Raw genomic sequence first — 18,075 nt, 5'->3', positions numbered from 1 at the left:
TCAGAAAATATCCGGAAAGCAGGTTTAGTGTTTCTTAAATCCAGATTAAAACTTATTTATTTAGACTAGCATGTGCCTTGAGTATTTTGCCTCATTCTCACCTGTTGTTTGCAACTCTGTTATTTTCATTTACTTTTTTCACATGTACTTTCATTTCTTGCTTTGTATACTGTGAGCTTTATAAAGCACTTTGTAACTAAAATAAAAAGTGCTGTTTAAACCATTTTTTATTTCATTATTAGTAGTAGTATCAGTAGTAATAGTAGCCACAGTAGCAGTTAGAGTAGCGGTAGCAGTAGTCCTTAATGCATTTTCTGTTAGTCATCCTGATTACCAAGCCTGTGAAGACAAATGCCCCATAGTAATCAAAAAATGTGATTTAAAAATTCATTTAAAAAAAATGACTCTTAGACCAAGTGGAAAATATTTGTTTTCTATTTTTTAGTGAGAAAAACACACAATTCTTGTAAAAGTACATATAAAGCGTATATGATTAAAGACAGCTCTCTCAGACATGCCAACTGTATTTACAAAGCATTAGTATTTAATCACAGGTTTTCATAGACAGATTCAAAAATTCCTTCCTCCACCTGAGACGTCTTGGCCTTAAAAAGAGAAACAGTGCGTGTCATTTAACAGCAACTATCACAAAAAAAAAATCACAACATATTGTTACAGTGACCATTCTAAAGTTTCCCAACTCATCTTGATTTTAGATTTTGACCAACCGTTTCCTCTGATGTGCGCTTTGTACTTTCCCTTCTGACTTGGTCAACATTCAGCACGTCATAAATAGAGACCGGCCTGGGTTCAAGGGCCTGAGAGAAGGTGTGAGAGAAAGAAAAAGGAAAAATGGATTTGATGATGAATTACTTTGTTTATATTTCAATGATTCACAAAGTTGAAAAATCAGAGGAACTCCTTTAAGATTTTTAAATCACTGCTGCTGGAACAAAACCTCGTATCTCCAAAATGATAACTATATGGGAGAAGCAAAACAATATTTCACTTTTTATGTAAGAAAATTGGAGCCAGAATTTTTTTCCAAGTTATTTTTGGTCACTTCATCATGACATTTACAGACAGTGTAAAGGGCAACAGGCTTTTTTATTTAAATTATGTCAAAAACTGAAAAACAACACAGAGGTTTTGTTAGGACAGCAGCAATATGTAAATTACCTCTGTTCTGATTGGCTGCCCTGTATTACGTCTCATTCTAAAAGCAATCCAGGCTAAAACACTCCTTACAACTTTAGCTGGAATGGGTGGAGCTAAACTGCTGTGGGCTGAACAGTCAAATATATTTGAATGTGTTCAATCAATGAATTAAAAACAGTTATTTTGCAGCTCATATTATATATATATATATATATATATATATATATATATATATATATATATATATATATATATATAATTAGAGATGTGTTCTTAGGGACTGACATTAAATAAAAAATCAATTCCAAAAACTTTGGGACAGTATGTGAAATACTAACAAAAACAGAAAATTAGTAAATTTAGTTTGACCTGTATTTAATTGACAGTAGGTCACAGTATTTATGTTTTACCTTATGAACTTAATTGTTTTCATTGTTTTTGTAAATATACAATCATTCCAAATTTGCTGCCTGCAACATTCCAAAAAAAGTTGGAATGCATGATTCCAAAGAATGCACTTGCACTCTATATCAGGGCTTAAATGCCATAATCTCAGCCCTTAATAAAGTCTAGACTGTACCATTTTGGCTTTGGTATAAAATGCACATAAGCGTTGGAAATATCCCCCTCATAGATGGTACAGTATTTCCCAAAACATATTTACTGGTAAGAACTCTCAGCTAGATTTAATTTCCAATTATTTCTACCTTCTTTTTTACAGGGTTTCCACTGGTGTACTCCTCCCTCCCAGGGTTACCGTGAATCCTGCCGGCCATTAGAAGAGGATGCACACAGCAGTACCACCATTTATATAGGCACCCAGGTGGATGAAAACATCACACAACACACATGTAGAGTTTGCAATTTGATTTTAACATTTCTGAAGGCCCTTTTTCAAGGTGTCTCAATGTGGTGCATTAAATAAATAAATTTCTACCTTCATCATCACTGGAGCATTATTTTTAAACTGCTGTATTTTTTGTTAATGCATTTTTGGCAACCCATCGACCAATTATTGCTCATAAAAGTCTAGGCCTTTCCTGGATGCTTTTTATACCCAAGCATGATTACACCACCTGTTTGTTTTTTTAATATTTCACAACGTTCCTAGCTTAAAATGGGTCCTTTCCCAACTTTTTTGAAAGGTGTTGTAGGCATCAGTTTAAGAATGAGCATATATGTACAATAAACAATGAAATTAATGCAAAAAAATGTAATATCTTGCTTTATATTGTTTCCATTCAAATACAGGTCATATACAATACATATTTATAAATCACCGAGTTCTGTTTGTTCTGCATTTCACACTGTCGCATTTTCACTGTCTCAACTGTTTTGGAATACAATTTGTTCATCAGTGCATGTATGTGTGTAGGCTAAATGGGATTATTACTGAAAGTGAAGGCAAACAATATACAGTTTTGTTTGATCGTCTTACAGCGTTTTGTTTCATTAGTTTAGCTTGGTTCATTGCATAAATCCTGACATGTTCATATTCTGAGGATCTTTCATGACTGCAGCAATGTTGCGTACTCTGAGGGATTTTGAACGTCTTGAGGCGTTTTAGAGGGAAAACGCACTGCTCAGCAAAAAGCAGTCGAGTTGTTGAGTCAGCTGGCTAGAAAATGTAAACTCTGGTTTGAGGAATTGAGAATAAGCATCTAAAAAAACTGCACTGCTTTCTGTGGTTTCATGTAGGCTGTGAATCATAACATTCTCATATGACATATAGATCATATGTGTTCACAGCGTGGATTGGGTCACATGAGGTGAGGCACTGAGGCAGGATGTATGTGAAAGTAAGCCTTTATTTAAACAATAATAAACACTAATAATAAAAAAAACTACAGCTGCAATGAAGCACAGTGACACAAGTCCAGGGGCCTGTCTCACAAAGTACCTTAGCGCAATCTTTGGATTTTCTCATAACAGTGGATCTCTGTTTACCTCTATGGTTGTGCTATTTGGTTAACCTGCTCCACGGCTGGTTAAATTTAGGATTTCAGAACATAAACAGATCTTGGACAATTTAGAGCGAGCTTCTGTCCAATCAGGGACAGCGTTCTGACAGAGGTGGACCCCTCCGGATGTTTTCAGATCACTTGTTTTTCCTTTATGTTGTTAATCACAAGTAAAAAAAAGAAAAGAAAAACAATGCTTTTCAGATGGGTCATAAATCATACTACATAGATATCAGTAACATTAGGCAAGTGTTACTACAAAAACCACACTTGGCATGGTGGCCATGCTGCTTTCAGATGCTAAGCACCTCATGGAACTGTCTACTAACTCATTCACTCATGTTTAACAGTCTGAGAAGTCTCTGGAAGAAGGCGCCATTTCAGGCAATAGGTTTTGATGTTTCATAAGAGCAGTGCTTCGCATCAATGCATGACCTTGTTAACGTTATGAATACTTATTTTAATATTTAATATATAATATTTTCTACCTATTATTTAAATTATATTATATACTTTTATTTTTGATAAAGGAAGCAGAAAATCACAAAAGGGACAAACCAGGGAGGAGACATGTGAGGAGACATGAGGAGGAGCCAAGACAAAGAAATCATGGCAGACTGACTTTGTATTCAAATTTGTGGTAAAATGAACTATTTTATTAAATAAAACAGTGTTTGAGATTTGTTACTTTTATTTAATTAAGGTCATTATACTGACTGATGATTTGAATGTTTTTGAGTCAAATCATTTCTGCATTACTAAAACACACATAAAGTCAACATTATCATTGTTGAAAGTAAACTGAAAGACTAAATCATGTTGGTGTGATATATAGCAGTTTTGGGATGTACACTTTTTTTTTTCTGTGTAAAAGAAAAGCTAAATGTTCGTCTGACAGAGAGGATGCAAGATCAACATACAAATCATTGCTGTCACAAACTTATATCTCCATTTATTTATTTATTTTTTACTTTTTTGCATAAAGTGAAAATTTCAGCTAGCATCTGCATTGTGTTGAAATTTCAGGTTTAACAGATACAGTCCCAAATTAATAGGTAAAACACCTTTTTACATTGCCTTCCATTACAAGTGAAAATGTATTTTCCCTCTCCTATAATGTTACTACTTTGGAGATAAAAAGCTTTATTCAAACAGAGATAGAGAACAATTACCTGATGAGGATGATGGATCAAGTGAAAATAGGCTTACCGTGTAAACTGATTCAGAGTTTAGACCCTGAGCCGTCACGCCTACGTTGCTCTGTCTGTTTTTGACTTTCACTCCGTCTCCACCCTTCTCTGACTTGGGATGATCCTTAAGTTTCAAAAACAATATCAACACAATTACTGCAATATGAAGTAGCCTGAAAGCAGTCGGACGGAACTCAGTTGGTTGGTCAAATCCAACCAAGAAACTACCAATATTATAATATTATTGTTGTTGGAACAAAACCTTGTATCTCCAAAATGATAGCTTTACAGGAGCGAGAAAAACTTTTCTTTCCATCTAAATCTCAGCGGAACCAGACTTTTTTGAAAGTCATTTTGCCCATTTCTTTTAGTCCTTTCATCATGAAATATACACAATTTAAAGGACAACAGACATTTTCAAATTATGTCAAAAACTGGAAAATGGCAAAAATGGAGATACAAGGTTTTGTCCCAGCAGCAGCAACATGCAAGTGTAAACACTAATGCTGCCTTTATGTGTTACACAATTATCTTAAATACAGAATTACCACAGACACAAGTTCCTGTCCTACAAGTTGTACTTGAATTTTAATACTTCAGTTTCTGGCTTGTTTCTGTCCTTTTCTCTTTCACAGCATGGCTTCAGAGGTCAATAGCAGATAGTTCTTAATGTTTTCTAAGTGCATAAGCACATTTACATCTGTAACTGTTGGTTGCATTATGTGAATTTTACAGTGAAGAAGAATGGTTTCAGTTGCTGCATTCGTTTCTGCATTCTCGCCTCAAAGCATTCACACCACCTTAAGCACTTAGTCCATGTCTAAATACTGACTGCATACAAAAGGATCTTAAAAGGTGTTTACGCTGGAATTAAAGCAGTTTGGTAAGTGTTTCCTTCTAGTAGTGTATGTGGGCTACAGCACTTCATCGTTAAGGTCGAAAAGCATGATAGCACACAGTTTGAGCTTGCACAGAAAGTATTCCCATGTGCAAGGCTGGTCCCAGCCTTCCCGGAACCCCAAGATAAACCTGACTATTCACCCAGTCCCTCCTTATCACCCTCTCCCAGACCACATCTTCATCTTTTAACAATGTTTAATGCACAGACACCTTTTAAGCTAAGTCCCCTTACAGTTATCTGCTGTTAATCATTACACAGTCTTGCAAGCCAGACTTCTGCTTATCTGTAGACAGTTTGATGCTTTTGATCACAAAACGTGGTTAGTACACTCCAACACCACTAAGAGGAAATAACAACAACGTAGGTAACAACACATCCGGCTAGCCTGCGGCTCATTTCAAAACATGGAAGTAAAGAGCAATGAATTGTCTTGAGGACCGTCCTCATATCTCAGGCAGTGATGTGGAGCAGTTTATAAAAGAATACACACACAACACACACCATGAGGAATACAGGATACAGGCTGTTCCTCAAAAATGACATTGTTGACTTTCAAATTTCTTTAACCTAGCAAGCTAGCTTGGCTAACCTAGCGAGCTAATCTGGCTGAAGCTGTTGGCTTATTTTCATGTTTCTATGTATTTTACATGTACATGTAGTTTCAAATGTTGTGAATAGCGTGAGGTGATGGCAAGGTCTAGATCAGACAGATCACTGAGGAAGAACGACAAACTTCACAAAGTACAGAAATGAGGAGAGAACTTTGACTGCAGCGAACCCAGTAGGCTAATCAAAGATGTTAGCTACTAGCACTAATCAAGAAATGAGATCAAATCTGCGATTGCAGCGCTTTGTAAGGCCAGGCTGCTTTTGCAGTATTTGGTATACTGCTAGACTTTTGGTGAAGTTGAAGTTGGCTTCTTATTCACATGTTCTGGTCCACCTTAAATGACGCTGTAGTTACATTCTGGCACCTGCACACCAATCAAGGTGACTGCCGCATCGTTTAAAGTGGACATAAAATCTGAATGAGAAGCCAACCTCAGCTTTGTGAACATTCATGTTTTGTTATATGACAGTAAATCTTTTTTACTGTCTATCTTAACTATCCATTTTTTTGATAGTTTATCTTTAAAGACAGAAAACTTCAAAAGGAAAATGTAGGGTACAAATCAACTCGAAGGAGTCTTATGGACAAAAATGGTCTCAGGTCAGCAGTTATCAGCGGTCTTCTATATCACCTTCTGCCATTTGAAGATGTAAATTGATCCAACGATGCTGAAGATGAGTAAAATAGTTGTGACAACCAGCAAAGCAATGACATCAGCCTCTAAAGACTCATTTGGCTCGATATAACCCACGTCTGAGAGAGAGAGAGAGAGAGAGAGAGAGAGAGAGAGAGAGAGAGAGAGAGAGAGAGAGAGAGAGATAGCTGTCAGGGGGCCCTTGGATGTGGTTCAGCTTTCAAAAGTTTTTTCTTGCTCAACTGCCAGTGACAGCTCTTTCCCAAAATGTCACAAGACTCAACTGTCACTCACTTTCTGTTCTACGTGAGATTTTCTATTCTTTTGCTTAAGCTGTCATCTAAGTCTGTCATCTGTTCTTGTCCATGTTCTGTAATACATGCTCATTTATACCACGATTGAAATGATGATTTGAAAAGTGAATCACCGTTACACCTCTTCAGATCCTCTTGAGGATGGTTTCATCTTCCAAATATAGAAGTGATTGAGAAGTCAGTGGTTGACTCCGTTTTCACTTCAATGTCACACTCAGTGTTATGGTTTGCACCACTCACATAGAACTAAACAGCACAGACCAGCTCCTCTAACATCAGTGTGAGTTATGAATAGGGTTTTTGTCCACAGCTTTGTTTGAGTTTTTGTTGCTTTTATTATTTGTTTGTTTGCATTATTCTCAAATGAGGTCATTTGGCATGTGGAGTTTCAATAAGAATGGATGACACCACAGTTTTTCTTTTTTGATCTGGTAGAATACCCATACAAAAAACAAGATTAAAACTTTTATGTCTTCCTGTGTGTATAAAAGGGGGAAATCTGTGAGATGGGAAATGTTAATTTGTGTGTTATATATGTTATGTGTATAATGTAAATTCTAGTCTTTATAAAATCTAGTGTAGATTTTAGATTTTTTGTCATTTTCTCATAAAATGTGGCTCCAGTGTAAAAGGTAGCTGCCATTTTCACAAAAATGAAAAATGAAAAAAAAAATAGAAAAATTAAGTTACAAAATTCTGAAAAAAACATGTTTTTGCCTTTGTCTTAAATGGAATTCCAGTTTTATTTTCGAGATTAAAAGGTTAAAACATAAACAAAGTCACGCAGAGTGGTTTGATATGAAATATTCTGGTCTAGAGAAACTTATCGAGTCAGAATTGTTCACAGAGGTGGTGATAGGAACCAGACGTCAAAGTTGCATGCCAATTAAAAGCTCCCTCACAGAATGTTATTACACATGGTGGCTACAGATACACTGCCTAATGCCTGAGACACTGATTTTTGATAGTTTTGAGTAAATATTTTGGTTTAAAATGTATTTTAAACACGTTCATGCAGGGTGTGGTGAATCAAAATAGTCCTCAAAGAATTTTTTTTTTCTTTACAGATTTTCCTCTTTTTACCATGGTCACCATTACATAAAAAAACTCAGAAGACATGTGTTACTTCATGTAACGTCTTAGATAGTAAATAAAATGACTATTTTTATGTTGGAGAATTTGTGCCCTCTGGTTCAGAAGTTTCTCTATAGTCAAACATTTTGCATGAAATAACTCTTGAACTCCTGAACAGCCGTTGTAATATAATGATACAATTCCCCATTACAGTCAACATGAATGGGAAAACATTACCTTATTTCCCTTACTATGAGATATCTCTGTGTAAAACATGAGGGTGTCAGAGCTAGATGGGTGTTTTCTCTCATTGATAGGTGGGCAGAAGGTAGTGCAACATGATATTATTGGCTAGTATTACTTTTCCACTCATGTTGGTTCAGGGTGATGTAACCAAAACTCAGAAGCCATGAGCAAAAGTCAGTACACTTTGCCTTACACATGCTTTTATGAGCAGTTTATGATGAACTGCTTAATATGACCGGAACCATAAACTAACAAGGCAAAGACAGTGAGTTTGATTTCAGGTACATTAAACTGTCTGATCTAAATCTGTGTGTGTCTATTCATCAGGTTTATTATTGTAAAATTATGCAACATGAGAAATAAATTATTTAGCTAACTTTATAAAGCACATACATTATGCATACCATCCTTTTTCACTGTTTTCATTATCAAATAAACATTTGATTACATTGAAACAAATATGTTAAAAATATTTTTTGACATACTATATATAATGAATGCAAAACATAAAAATAAAATATAACTATAAAACATAGTGAAAAGATTTTGAAACATAGTGATGCTTTATATATTTCTATTTTATTGCTTTGATATTTTTATGCCACGATTGTTTTTCAAATGGAAAAATAAGAATCAGAATTATTGATACTTCAGTATTAATCAGCACATCCCTGGTTAACACAACTAACTCACCTCGTACAAGGGCCACGCAGTAGACTTTCTTTTCTAGGTACTGGAAGATGTATTCTCCAGAGCTTGAGCTGTTATTTATGGTGATGTTAGCCCACAACTCAACTTTAATGCCAGATTGTGCACTGTGAAGGTATTCCTTCCAAACTTCATGCCCATTTCTGGAGCAAAAAACTTTGGTTCCGCTGCTGTTGGCAGGAACAGTGACCCTGATGTGGAAGTGGAGTGTTTCATTTGCCAGTGCCACGCTAGTTCTGTTGTTGACCACAAGATCATTGGCTGCATGGAGAGAAAGAATATAGAGAGCTTTCAGTTTTACATTTGAAAGAAGCTAGATCATTTTATTTTGGTCAAAACATACACATACTTCACTGGAAATACTGGAACTGGTTACTCTTGATTAAAACATTAAGGAATCATCCATCCATCCATCCATCCATCATCTTCCGCTTCTCTGGGGTTCGGGTCGCGGGGGCAGCATCCTGAGCAATGAAGCCCAGACCTCCCTTTCCCCAGCCACTTCCACTAGCTCCCTGGGAGGGATTCCGAGGCGCTCCCAGGCCAGCTGGGCGATATAGTCACGCCAGCGTGTCCTGGGTCTTCCCCAGGGTCTCCTCCCCGGTGAACTTGCCTGTGACACCTCCCAAGGGAGGCGTCCAGGAGGCATCCTAACAAGATGCCCGAACCACCTCAACTGGCTCCTCTTGACGTTAAGAAGCAGCTGCTCTACTCCGAGTCCCTCCCGGATGACCGAACTTCTCACCCTATCTCTAAGGGAGAGTCCAGCCACCCTGCGGAGGAAACTCATTTCAGCCGCTTGTATTCACGATCTCGTTCTTTCAGTCATTACCCAAAGCTCATGACCATAGGTGAGGGTGGGAACGTAGATCGACCAGTAAATCGAGAGCCTTGCCTTATGGCTCAGCTCTTTCTTTACCACAACAGACCGGTAAAGAGCCCGCATCACTGCTGACCCAGCACCAATCCGCCTGTCAATCTCCCGCTCCCTTGTACCATCACTCGTGAACAAGACCCCGAGATACTTAAACTCCTCCACTTGAGGCAAGAGCTCATCCCCGACCCAGAGAGGGCTCTCCACCCTTTCCCGCGTGAGAACCATGGCCTCGGATTTGGAGGTACTGATCCTCATCCCGGCCGCTTCACACTCGGCTGCAAACCGATCCAGTGAAAGCTGAAGTTCACGTCCTGATGTCCCCAATAGGACCACATCATCTGCAAACAGCAGCGATGTGACCCTGAGGTCACCAAACCGGACACCCTCCATCCCCTGACTGCGCCTAGAAATTCTATCCATAAAAATTATGAATAGAATCGGTGACAAAGGGCAGCCCTGACGGAGTTTAACTCTCACTGGGAAAAAGTCTGACTTACTGCCGGCCATGCGAACCAAGCTCCTGCTTTGTTTGTACAGGGCCTGAATGGCTCGTAGCAAAGAGCCATGTACCCCGTACTCCCGAAGCACCTCCCACAGAATACCCCGGGGAACACAGTCGAATGCCTTCTCCAAATCCACAAAGCACATGTGGACTGGTTGGGCAAACTCCCATGAACCCTCAAGAATCCTGGAGAGGGTAAAGAGTTGGTCCAGTGTTCCACGACCAGGGCGGAACCCGCACTGCTCCTCCTGAATCCGAGGTTCGACTATAAGCCGGACTCTCTTCTCCAGTACCCTTGCATAGACCTTACCAGGGAGGCTGAGGAGTGTGATTCCCCTGTAGTTGGAACACACCCTCCGGTCCCCCTTTTTAAAAAGAGGCACCACCACCCCAGTCTGCCAATCAAGTGGCACCACCCCCGATGTCCACGCAATGTTGAAAAGGCGTGTCAGCCAAGACAGCCCCACAACATCCAGAGCCTTGAGGAACTCGGGATGGATCTCATCCACCCCTGCAGCCCTGCCGCCAAGGAGCTTTTTAACTACCTTAGCGACTTCGGCCTCAGTAATGGACAAGCCTATTGCAGTTGAAATCTTTCAGGAGAACACAAAATACCATAACTTACGTCTGGACACCACCAAGAACCAGTAGAAAGATGATAGATTTCTATGATTTTTTACAGCAGCGTAATTATCCAAAAATCACCCATTGTTTTATATTACAATAATTTCACAAACTTTTTCATTTCTGCCACACATTCTCAAACGTATGACAACAAAGCAACATTCAGTGTGGAACCTTCACCTTATGAGTAGCCTTTTCTTTGCAAACTACCACCACAATAATAATGCTAATTTAAGTTCTATGTCATTTCTTATACAGTCATTTTCCCACACTGGATTTACATACATTTAAAGCTTCCAAGACATTCAACTAACTTGTTCTTTACTCTGAGTGTGGCATCTTTTACAGTGAATCGTTCAGAAAATGTTCAAAAACAGTTCAAAGCCACTGATATTAACAGGGGAGCCTGATCGCATCTCTGCTTTCTGATTTTCTACCTGTTAAGCATAACAAGTTTGTACAAAACTATGTTTTTAAGTAAGCTATGCTTAGTACTGTTTTGAGTCATTTATTTCATATAAATGTTGATGCTTGGTCTCATCAATACACTCAGTAATCCATGCAAGCAACATAACAGCACGTTAAAACAGACTTTAATTATTTCAAGGCAGTTATAAGTGTGGTTTAGAACACAGATTTTAGGACCAGAATGATCAGTTTTATTTTAAGACTTTGAGGCTCACTTAGAATAGGCAACATGAGGTAGCTGGGATGAAGAGCTACATCAGCATGCATGGAGAGTCACTATCTCCAGAATTGTTTGAACAGTTTTCCTGAGCTTTTCCACTGACGCAGTCCAATATGACTCACGCTGTTTGGGATCCGTATGACGTATTGTCCAAATTCAGCCCCGCACAGTTAAGAGCTTTATCTGCTCTAACATTGCTGATAGACATGCTTTAAATATGAAGGTGCCAAAAAAGTGATTGCATAAAATAACTACTTTTGGTACCCTGAAGAACTTTTGAATGGTTTCAAATGGCAAATTTGAGTTTTGTTTAAAACCATCTGTTGAAATGTCCTCTAGAGAACCAAAAGTGGTCCTTCTAAAATATTCTAAAAACACTCCAAAGAATCGTTTTGATACCTTTTTTTAAAGTATAGGGGCTTGTATTTCAGGATAGCTTACAACTTGAATAAGGTGCATTGGAATGTAAAAAATTCAACTATCCAATCCAGGACTAAATCTGGATACCCTGCCCTGCCTTAACATTAGGTAAATATCTTCATATGTGTTTCTGTTTACAGACAGTGTAAATATGACTTTGTAATATGTAATATGTAATTGGTCTATGATCTCAAAACATCAAATGATTGACTGTTAGTGTATCATAAAAAGAAACATACCTTGACTCTTGTTACTGCAGCACAGCAGAAAAATGCAGTAAATTCCCAAGTGTACTGCAAACATGTTGTTGCCGCAAGTGGTGGCTTTTCCTCAGAGAGATCAATCCTTCTCACTGTATCTTTGCTCAGAAGAACTGACAAATTCTTCTGACCACAAGCTGACAAAAAGAAGCTCTGGACAAGCACTCTCTGTCTTCCTCAAAAGAAGTGACAGCCGGAAGTTGTGTCAAAATTTACATTGCGCTAGTACCTGTCGCCTCGCTAGAACTAAAAAGACATATGTCCTGCTGTTGACCCTAAATAACATTCTAACCATACAGTCAACCACTGATTTCCAGCTCCAGCTCAAATGTCTAACCACAATGTACAATAATGGGAAAAGTCCTTCTCAAAAGAACAAAACGAGTGTGAAGTGTCACAAGACTGCATTCTCTCACTCTCTTACGCAATCCCTCCTGTTCCTCTTTATTTGCTTTCATCATCAGGACCTGCTTCTTCTGCTCTCTCTTGTGGTGAAATAACACCATCAAATCTAACACTGGAGCTTCTGCTGAATATATACAGTATATGCCAATATGGTGGCTTGGTATAATAGGTTAAAGTGGACTATGCATATTGACTGGCTAGTGACTAGAGCTCTCTTTCCTCTCTGTGATCTTACTCTATCTATCTGCAGACCCTCATTGGCCAGTGAGGCCTTGCCCCAAATGTATTTATTCAGCCAAGACATGTTTGGTGTCTGGAATATGCTTCTTTAGCATTTAGCTAACAAATAATGGAGGCTAATTCTTCCCTAAATAGCATTATGCATACTGTGCAATAGGCCTGTTTTCGCCAGTCACGGTTATTTTCCTCAAGTATTAGCTTTCATAGTGCAATGCTTACATTACAACAAACAATGTGGACTGGATGCACAAAGGATATATCATACAGACTCTGTCAAACAAGTCATTTATGACCCATGATTTACGACCCCCTGTGACTGACAGGTCAGTTTTGATTAACAAGTCACTTTTGATTGACTGGTCAGCAGGGTTTCTACAACACCCTTCAGTTGAGTAATGTATATGTATTAGATGTTTGTTAATAACAGCTTTAGAGGGCAGTTGAGTAATGTTTATGTATTAGATGTTTGTTAATAACAGCTTTAGAGGGCAGTTGAGTAATGTTTATGTATTAGATGTTTGTTAACAGCTTTAGAGGGCAGTTGAGTAATGTTTATGTATTAGATGTTTGTTAATAACAGCTTTAGAGGGCAGTTGAGTAATGTTTATGTATTAGATGTTTGTTAATAACAGCTTTAGAGGGCAGTTGAGTAATGTTTATGTATTAGATGTTTGTTAATAACAGCTTTAGAGGGCAGTTGAGTAATGTTTATTTATTAGATGTTTGTTAATAACAGCTTTAGAGGGCAGTTGAGTAATGTTTATGTATTAGATGTTTGTTAATAACAGCTTTAGAGGGCAGTTGAGTAATGTTTATGTATTAGATGTTTGTTAAAAACAGCTTTAGAGGGCAGTTGAGTAATGTTTATTTATTAGACGTTTGTTAATAACAGCTTTAGGGGGCAGTTGAGTAATGTTTATTAGATGTTTGTTAATAACAGCTTTAGAGGGCAGTTGAGTAATGTTTATGTATTAGACGTTTGTTAATAACAGCTTTAGAGGGCAGTTGAGTAATGTTTATGTATTAGATGTTTGTTAAAAACAGCTTTAGAGGGCAGTTGAGTAATGTTTATTTATTAGACGTTTGTTAATAACAGCTTTAGGGGGCAGTTGAGTAATGTTTATGTATTAGATGTTTGTTAATAACAGCTTTAGAGGGCAGTTGAGTAATGTTTATGTATTAGATGTTTGTTAATAACAGCTTTAGAGGGCAGTTGAGTAATGTTTATGTATTAGATGTTTGTTAATAACAGCTTTAGAGGGCAGTTGAGTAATGTTTATGTATTAGACGTTTGTTAATAACAGCTTTAGAGGGCAGTTGAGTAATGTATATGTATTAGATATTTGTTAATAACAGCTTTAGAGGGCAGTTGAGTAATGTTTATGTATTAGCCGTTTGTTAATAACAGCTTTAGAGGGCAGTTGAGTAATGTTTATGTATTAGATGTTTGTTAATAACAGCTTTAGAGGGCAGTTGAGTAATGTTTATTAGATGTTTGTTAATAACAGCTTCAGGGGGCAGTTGAGTAATGTTTATGTATTAGATGTTTGTTAATAACAGCTTTAGAGGGCAGTTGAGTAATGTTTATGTATTAGATGTTTGTTAATAACAGCTTTAGAGGGCAGTTGAGTAATGTTTATTTATTAGACGTTTGTTAATAACAGCTTTAGGGGGCAGTTGAGTAATGTTTATGTATTAGACGTTTATTAATAACAGCTTTAGAGGGCAGTTGAGTAATGTTTATGTATTAGATGTTTGTTAATAACAGCTTTAGAGGGCAGTTGAGTAATGTTTATGTATTAGACGTTTATTAATAACAGCTTTAGAGGGCAGTTGAGTAATGTTTGTTTATTTAATGTTTGTCGATATCGTCTTTAGGGGCAATGTTTCTTTGTTTAGTGTTTGTTAATCTTTATCTGTTTATCTCGTTTGTTTATCTGGTTTCTAACACTGTATGACATGCTATTGTAAAAAAACAGACAAAAGCACATCAGCACAGCCAAGGTCAGTACTCTCAGCCATTTTTAGCAAGCAAGCAAAGTTTATTTATACAGCGCTTTTACAACAGGTGTTGTCACAAATCATCTTTACGGAACAATCAGAATTAAAGAAAGAAAATCCCAGTCCAAGCCTCAATGAGCAAGCCAGTGGTGACAATGGCAAGGAAAAAGTACCTAAGACAAGAGGAAGAAACTTTGAGAGGAACCAAGACTCAGAAGGGGAACCCATCCTCCTCTGGTTGACACCGGATAGCAAACACTGTTAGTATAAAGTATTATAGAACAAAGCGGGAAAAACAGGTGGGGCTGTAGTTAATTAGATTAGTTTATGATTATCCAGCGGCAGCAGCGGCATCTGAGGGTGAGGATTGCACAGTATTGTACAACAAGAAGCTCAATGGTGGTCAAGCCGGTCCAAAAGACTGGCGTGCAGTGGGCACTCAATCAAGGCAGAAGAGGCAACAGCATCAGACGCACAGGATGGGCAGCTATTCAACTCGGTAAAGAAAGGAAAGAAAAACACAGAGTCAGTTCTGTAAAGAGTGACTGATCACAGATTACAGTGTTAACAGAGCAGCAGATACTCCGGCAGGTCTAGATCGAGGAGGACTAGCAAAGACACATTTTCTTTGTCAGAAAATAATAAAAGATAATTCACAATTTTTACTAATGCTGTCTCTGTACTATGATGTGGCCTAAAACCAGACTGAAATTTTTCATGTATATGATTCCTATACAAACAGGAGCATAATTGTTTTACTATCGCTTTCTCCAAGATCTTAGATATGAAGGGGAGATTCAAGATAGGTCTATAATCTGAGAGTGCACAAGGATTGAGGTTAGCTTTCTTAATCAGCTGTCTAATTACTGAGTAATTTCCTGAGTAAACCTGTAGGAATAAGATCATAACAAACAAGTAGAAGATTTTCCGGAAGAAACAATTTTAACTGGTTCATTTTCTTGAAGTAATGTAAATGATTCCAGCCTCTCTGCAGTGATTATAATATTCTCAGGATCTAGACTGGCATTATAAGGCAGCAGGTTTGTAGAGTTTAATTGTGTGTTCTGAATTTTCTGCTTAATTTATTCAATTTTATCACTAAAGAAATTCATAAAATCATTGCTGCTATAGGCTAAGGTCATCTGGGGTTCAGTAACTGTTTTGTTCTCTGTTGTTTTAGAAATTGTGCTAAATAGTGGTCTAGGATTATTCTTATTGTTTTCTATGAGAGAGGAGAGATAGGCTGAGTGAACTGTAGCAAGTTCTATAGTCTATAAGGCTCTGGAACACTTCTAGGTTAGTCAGACGCCGTTTTTGCTCTAGTCGTCTTGCAGTCTGTTTTAAAGCTCAGGTCTGATCATTATACCAAGGGGCAAGTTTTTTCTGCCTTACTACGTTACTTTTAGATGTAACCACACTATCAAGTAGTAGATTGAAAAAGATCCTTTAGTTAGGAACCACAGGACTATTTCAGATTACTTAACAGCTCAAAACAGTTTGAAATATGTTTGTGATCATTTAGCCATACAGTTTGCTGCTAGCTGGTGATCAAAAGCTTTAAGTACTTGTTAGCTACATTAGACTCACAGCTTAAGAGCCAATACCAATCATGCTTTGGCTGGTTGCATTTGGGGTAATGGGAGAATTTAGTGCTGTTCCTTTAAGACTGTCGGCTCAGGTGAATGATGAAGTCGAGTTAAGAAATAATATGATGTTCTGAATTTGGCCACTTGATGGCAGCAATAGATTAACGCTTTATAGCACATTAAACAGGCCACAACAAATACCTCCCCAGTCATATAACTCTCACCCGGTAATTTAACACTGGAGCTATGCCGAGTTATAGGAATCTGTTTTCATCTAATTGCTGAGAATGTATTATTGGTGTAGGATGTGTAGAAAGTCATAAGGTGAAAAGTGAGCAGAGAACTGTACGATCTTTCTGCTTCATTGCTTAGTAATGTTTTTTTTATGGGTTCTTTTTGTGTGGAAAACAGCTGCTTCTGGAAAATATGATACTCTAAAATGAAAATTAGTTTGAGCTTGAAGTAATTGAGCATGATGATACACGCACACATACACACATGTTCATTTACGCTAAGCAATTGAGCACTTGGCTGACTTTCCAGCTTCTGACAGCACTAAAAAGAGAGAGAGAGAGAGCAGGAAAGAGAGAGAGAGAGAGAGAGCGGGAGAGAGAGAGAGAGAGAGAGCAGGAAAGAGAGAGAGAGAGAGAGAGAGAGAGAGAGAGAGAGAGAGAGAGAGAGAGAGAGAGAGAGAGAGAGAGAGAGAGAGAGAGAGAGAGAGAGAGAGAGAGAGAGCGGGAAAGAGAGGGAGAGAGAGGGAGAGGAATTCAGTCTGCAGTGACAAATTGCCTCGTGCTTAATGAGAAACAGGTGCATATGAGCTTTATGGAGGACAAAGAGAGAGAGAGAGAGAGAGAGAGAGAGAGAGAGAGAGAGAGAGAGAGAGAGAGAGATGAAAAGGGAGAGGAAAAACAACATAACACTTTCATTTTGCTCTGTTTACTTTCATTGGACTTATGTTGGCCAAACTTGATGTCACTATATAAACGGGGGCGGGGGGGTTGTGAAGAAGTAACATCTGGAAGTCAGTTAACTGTTTTATAATCTCTCTCCCTTTCTCCCTCTCTCTCTCCCTCTCTCTCTCCCTCTCTCTCTCTCTCCCTCTCTCTCTCTCTCTCTCTCTCTCTCTCACCTTCTATCACATAATTTTTGCATATTTTAATGGTAAATCAGTGATCTCAATGCATATTGTACTCAAGCTTTCCCTATTTTTTCTCAAATAAAGGAACATCTCATAGAAACACAGTAACATGTTTATAGAAACGTGTTTAAAGTATAAACAACAGGATTTATTGTGTATGTTCAAAGAATAAAGGTTCCAAAAGGGTTCTTTGGTGCAATGCCACAGAAGAACCACTTTTGGCTCCCTAAAGAACCTTTCAATAAATGGTGTGAAGAACCTCAGGTTACGAATGTAACTCCAGTTCTCTGATAGCATGAGTAAGGTATCTCACTATGGGGCCTCACCTCTGAGGCGAATCTCCTGAATAGAAATGTTGCCATTTCTCTCGTGGAAAGTACCCTCAAGCCAGCGGGAGGCTGCGTGCCTTTGCTAGAGTAAGCTAAAGCTCTCACTAGCCAGTGGGACAGGCACTGTTTAGTGATGGGCTTCCCAAGGTGAGGTCTTGCTCAGGATACAAACAGCTGATCAGTTTTCCTAAACTCCTCAGTCCTGT

The 18,075-nt window shown here is 38.1% G+C and overlaps 1 protein-coding gene across 1 annotated transcript; it reads right to left on the bottom strand.

The window, feature by feature from the left end:
- Positions 1-417: 417 nt before the first annotated feature.
- Positions 418-12,569, bottom strand: si:ch211-243a20.4. The gene is made up of 6 exons (XM_017699106.2): positions 12,147-12,569; positions 8,782-9,057; positions 6,452-6,573; positions 4,329-4,433; positions 729-818; positions 418-605 (listed from the first exon to the last, which is right to left on the bottom strand). Exons 1-6 carry the CDS (start codon positions 12,208-12,210, stop codon positions 549-551), a joined length of 714 nt encoding a protein of 237 aa, XP_017554595.1. The 5' UTR covers positions 12,211-12,569; the 3' UTR covers positions 418-548.
- Between the last annotated feature and the right edge of the window lie 5,506 nt (positions 12,570-18,075).

This window comes from Pygocentrus nattereri, chromosome 12, assembly GCF_015220715.1.
Source record: "Pygocentrus nattereri isolate fPygNat1 chromosome 12, fPygNat1.pri, whole genome shotgun sequence".
NCBI lineage: Eukaryota > Metazoa > Chordata > Actinopteri > Characiformes > Serrasalmidae > Pygocentrus > Pygocentrus nattereri.
The sequence above is the reverse complement of the archived record's forward strand: the minus strand, read 5'-3'. Positions and strand labels throughout refer to the sequence as shown.

Excerpts from the sequence above, each read along its gene's own strand:
- si:ch211-243a20.4 (XM_017699106.2), bottom strand. The coding sequence starts at position 12,210 with ATGTTTGCAGTACACTTGGGAATTTACTGCATTTTTCTGCTGTGCTGC. Across the intron at positions 9,058-12,146 it reads CTGCAGTAACAAGAGTCAAG|CCAATGATCTTGTGGTCAAC; the intron begins GTATGTTTCTTT and ends CTCTCCATGCAG. Across the intron at positions 819-4,328 it reads ACTCTGAATCAGTTTACACG|GCCCTTGAACCCAGGCCGGT; the intron begins GTAAGCCTATTT and ends ACCTTCTCTCAG.